The sequence below is a fragment of the Cannabis sativa genome, chromosome 9 (assembly GCF_029168945.1).
Source record: "Cannabis sativa cultivar Pink pepper isolate KNU-18-1 chromosome 9, ASM2916894v1, whole genome shotgun sequence".
Taxonomy (NCBI): domain Eukaryota; kingdom Viridiplantae; phylum Streptophyta; class Magnoliopsida; order Rosales; family Cannabaceae; genus Cannabis; species Cannabis sativa.
In genome coordinates, this window is record NC_083609.1 from 43703788 (window position 1) to 43709130 (window position 5343).

The 5343-nt window shown below is 34.8% G+C and overlaps 1 protein-coding gene across 1 annotated transcript; it reads right to left on the minus strand.

The window, feature by feature from the left end:
- Positions 1-4384: 4384 nt before the first annotated feature.
- LOC115720174 (uncharacterized) lies at positions 4385-5143 on the minus strand. The gene is made up of 2 exons (XM_030649335.2): positions 4833-5143; positions 4385-4703 (listed from the first exon to the last, which is right to left on the minus strand). Exons 1-2 carry the CDS (start codon positions 5141-5143, stop codon positions 4385-4387), a joined length of 630 nt encoding a protein of 209 aa, XP_030505195.2.
- Between the last annotated feature and the right edge of the window lie 200 nt (positions 5144-5343).

A 5343-nucleotide genomic window follows, 5' to 3' on the forward strand; every position in this document is an offset into this window, starting at 1 on the left:
GAGAAAAGACGAAGTTATCCTTGACCTATACGAAGTCGGCGCCGCGGCGGGCAATATCCTTACCGCGGAGGCTGTAGAAAAGTGAAAAAATAGGCTTTCTGTAGTCCCCCGCCGCGGCGGCCAAAAGTCCCGCCTCGACCACTGGACCCAATTTTTTTCGTTTCGATCTCTTTTAGTAAAATGGGCATAACTTTCTCATAAGAACTCCAAATGAGCTGATTCAAGATGCATTGGAAAGATAAAGAAGGAGATCTAAAATTTTTATGTTTAGACTTTGTCCAAAATCTGATTAGAACATAGTCGAATTTAGGCTTAAAGTTTCAGCTTTTTTCTCTTTCAAAATTTTTTCTATTTTATAGATCACTGTTTTCCGAAATTTGTCCAATTTATGCATTCCAAGTGTCGAAACCTGAAATCAAAGAAAACTAGCGTAATTCTATTCCAAAATAATAATAAAGAAGAAAAACATCTATAAAATATGACCTGAAACTTAGGCTAAAAATAGCCTAACAAATTCCCCCAAACTAAATCTTTACTCGCCCTCGAGTAAGACTAAAAACTAAGAAAAAAAAAATACAAACTAACACATAATTAACTAAGCCTTCCGACAATCAAACTGCTGCTGCAACCTGTGAAACTTCAATCAATTATTTAAACCAGAATTTCAATCTCAAAACTCTAAAATTAATTTGGATGCTTACTTTGAAAAAATAATGTATAGATGCAAATTAACTTCAATATTTGAAAAACATCATATCAATTATACTCTTTCTAACTTTCCACAATCCAATGATCAATATGCTTACATGACTTACCTTTCTCCACTAATGTGAACAATCCTTGTTCGGAATTGAAAGGACTTTCAAGGTTGTAATGTATTGGCTTAGATAATAGGTAGATGAAAAGTTATTTAGGCTATATTATACCATAAGCACACTATAAACCATCAAGCACCCACAATAAATTACATATCTCAAATTGTGCCCAAAAATTTCAGTGATTGAGAATTTTACAACTCTTAGTTCCAACATCACTTTATTTATTCAACATTTTTTTCTTTTCTTTTTTTTTTTCTATTTTTTTTTAATCATCATTTTTTTTTCCAGGACGTAAATAACATTAGTGATGTTGAAAAATACTTTTACAATTCACACATTGTCTCAATCACCCACTTTAAATAGTAATTTCATCCACACACAATTTATCTCCCCCAAACTTATTTCTATGCTTATGGTATAATTCAAGGGACAAGGATAGAGAATTGCAAGTGGATTCAAAGTTAGTCTCATAAAGTGGCTAAAAATAATTGAACAGGCTAAGCTCAAAAAGGCAAACTAGGGATAATAAAGATAAAGGTAAGCTTAAAAGGCCAAACGATCCAAAAAAATTGCCTCATCATTTTCTAAACAAGCATTGTCAAAGATTTTGCCTCAAAAAATAATTCATGCAATTTCTATCATATTCAATCAATCTTACCACAAACCAAAGTAAAATAATTATGATACAATCCAACTATTGACAATTTACATCAATACAAAATTTTCACAAGCATCCAAATTAATTCAAAGAGTAAAAAAAATCAAGCACACGGTTTAAAATGTCAATCCATTCCATAAATAACAACAGCAGAAAAAAAAATTGACATTAACTTAATTAACAACTAAAACAAATAAAACTAAACAATGAAAAATAAAATTAAGCCCTTCCCCCAAACTTAAAATTTTCACATTGTCCCCAATGTGAAATAAAAACTTAAAGAGAAGGGAACTTACCTTAAGTCCATGCCACATCAACAAGTGGTTGACGCCCATAATAAGCGTCATGCTGGACAACTTGAAAGTTGTTTTTGAAAATGCCCCCAAGCTTGGCATGTAATGAGTTTAAACCAAAAGCCACACCAACAACACAAGACTTTCGATGATGAGCTTGGGGAGAAACTGTTGGTAGCTCGTAGAGAATACAATATGGCGAATGCGGTATTAGTTGAAAATAAGAGTCCATTGGTTGTTCGTAATATAGTGACATTGACGACCTCAAATTAACAACTACATGTGATTCTTCAACCACCAATGACACATCTTTCTCACTTTCCTCAAATAACATCTCAATTGGTTGTTCAGTTTCCTCATGACCATCCACATCTTTGATTGTGACTTGATCTTCAATAACTTGATAATTGAGGATGGATGTTTCTTCATTCATCAAATTGAGATCATCATTTGTTGAGCAAGCATCCAATGTACCCAAATTTTTAGCCACTTTTAAAGATTCTTTCTCTTCAATTATAGGCTCAATCTCTTCTATATGTTCATCTAATGGTGCTTCTACTATATTCAAACAACTCTCATAACTTTCATTATTTGAGTTATTATCCTTAAAACTCTCTAAATCATGCACCATTAAATTATCACATAGAGCTCTTACCATGTCCGTCAAGCAATTAATCTCTTTTGGAAGTCATAGTATATTCTCCTCTTCCTCAATTAGTTGGGGTGAGTTTGGACAATAAGGAGGGTATTAGTGACTCCAACCCTAAAGTGATGGATCCCAATGCCAATCGTAATCAAAATCTGCCATATCATTCAACAGATTTATTGCTTGATGACCTCTCCTTGACAAAGGCTGTCCAGTTACCTCTACGCCATAATCCACCCAACTTTTTGTTTCATCATTAAGTCCATTGTAAAAGAATAGAATAAAACATCCACTAGAGAAATTGGGATAACATCTCTCTCTGAGCTCCTTAAATCTCCCCCAAGCAGAATAGAATGGCTCATTGTGTTGTTGGACAAAATTCACAAGGTATAACATTTGGATTTACCTTGCAGGTCAAACACATAAGAAAAACATTAGTAAAATTAAAACAAAAAAAAACCAAATTAGAATAGAATTCAGCTATCTTGATATTAACTAAAATAGTCCCCGACAACGGCGCCAAAAACTTATTGTGATAAATCCAACACGCAAGTATACGTATCGTTTTAACAAGTAATACTCAGGTAAGTGAGATCGTTCCCACGAGGACTGCAGTTAAGTACCAATCAATTAAATTCTTGTTTCTATTTGGCAATCGAATAAATAAATTTTGAACAAAATAAACTAAGCAAAATTAAATAAGACAAACAAATAAAAGGTTTAACAATGGATGTGAAATTAGGGATATGATTTCAATTACTTTGATTACCCAATTATTAACACTAATTAACCATACTTCTTCTTCCTATGTGATGACAGATTATAAATTAACCTAAACTCTTTTCAGATCATAAAGGTCTTAAATTGCATGCCAACTACTGCATTTCTGAGATAGAACAACATACAATTCACATTAAGCAATAATCTAAAAGTCACATAAGCTATGTGAATACTCTCGTTTCACATCAAAACCTATCTCTATTCATTTAGAGCATTCTCAATACTCACTTTTCAAATTTTGTATTGAGATCATAGAACATGCAAAAGGTGATCAAGCTTAAACATGAAATAAGCACAAATATGAATAAATCACAATAATAGAGGAAGAAAGAACAATCAAATAACATTAATCCATAGAATAATCTCAGTCAATATCCATCAAATCCCTAAATAGAGAGTTCAGCTCATGATCGAATCCATAATTAACCTAAACACAAATAAAAACATAAAAAATCAAGAGAAGAGAAAGAAACTAGATGGAGGATTGTTACAGATCACCCATGCTTGCTCCAAGAGCCTTCTTCTTGTGTTTTTAGGGTTCTATTTGGTCTCCCCTCTATAATTCACGACACCTTTCCTTTAAATAGAGTTTTTCAGCCCAAAAACGAGAAAAGACAAAGTTATCCTTGACATGTACGAAGTCGGCGACGCGGCGGGCAATATCCTCGCGGCGGTGGCTGTAGAAAAGTGAAAAAACGGGCTTTCTGTAGTCCCCCGTCGTGGCGGCTAAAAGCCCCGCCGCGGCCACTGGACCCAATTTTTTCCGGTTCGATCTCTTTTAGTAAAATGGGCATAACTTTCTCATAAGAACTCCAAATGAGCTGATTCAAGATGCATTGGAAAGATAAAAAAAGAGATCTAAAACATTTATGTTTAAACTTTGTCCAAAATCTAATTAGAACATAGTCGAATTTAGGCTTGAAGTTTTAGCTTTTTTCTCTTTCAAAATTTTCTCTATTTTATAGATCACTGTTTTCCGAAATTTGTCCAATTTATGCATTCCAATTGTCGAAACATGAAACCAAAGAAAACTAGCGTAATTCTTTTCCAAAAATAATAATAAAGAAGAAAAACAACTATCAAATATGACCTGAAACTTAGGCTAAAAACAGCCTAACAAAATCCCAATCCCCCTGCATGTTTATGGCAACACAACCGCTCCCAGCTCATCCAATTAATACCCTCACCGCTACTTAAATCTGAGTTCCACCGGAACTTGGCCATAAACCTCTCTAACTCCTTGCAAGTGTCTGATGGCAAAGAGGAAAACATTCATAGCATAACTCAGCAAGACTTGAGCAATAGATTTCAATAATACCTCCTTTCCCGCACGAGATAAGATACGCCCTTGAATTCTCTTCTGAAGCTTATCCTTAAGTAAACAAAGGATAACATTCTTATTTCTCCCAACTGAACACGGTAGACCCAGGTAATAGCCATTTTCATCGGCCTCATAAATTTCCAACATAGCACAAATGGAATCCCGCAGCTGAATTCCAGTATTATTGCTGAAAAACACAAAAGACTTAGAGAAATTGATTCTTTGCCTCGAAGCCACCTCGTAAGTATGCAAAAACTCCTTTACATTGTACGCTTCTTTCTCTGTTGTCATCAGCAAAGAGCATATGAGAGATTACCGGTGCACCTTGAGAAATTTTACACCCCGTGAGTAAGCTACTTTGTTCATAACTCCGCAACAAACTAGAGAAACCTCAGCACAAAGAATAAACAGATATAGTGATAAAGGATCCCCTTGGCGCAACCCTCTTTGAGCAACAATGGGCTCCAACTCCTTCCCGCCATGTGAAATGGTATAGGAAACAGAACTTACACATTGCATAACTAAATCAATCCAGCGACCATCAAAGCCCATCTTTACCATCATAGCCCGAAGATAACCCCACTCAAGCTTATAATAGGCTTTGCTAACATCTAGCTTGAGTGCCATATAACCATCCCTCCCTCTTCATGTCCTCTTTAAGTGATGCATAATCTCGTAAGCAATCATGATGTTATCCAAGATCAACTGGCCTTCCAAAAATGCACTTTGAGTATCAGATATGACAAACGGCATAACACTCTTAAGTCTATTAGCAACCACTTTGTACACAATCTTGTCTAGCACATTGCATAACGCAATGAGTCTTA

Excerpts from the sequence above, each read along its gene's own strand:
- LOC115720174 (XM_030649335.2), bottom strand. The coding sequence starts at position 5,143 with ATGGCACTCAAGCTAGATGTTAGCAAAGCCTATTATAAGCTTGAGTGG. Across the intron at positions 4,704-4,832 it reads AAATTTCTCAAGGTGCACCG|CAATAATACTGGAATTCAGC; the intron begins GTAATCTCTCAT and ends TGTGTTTTTCAG.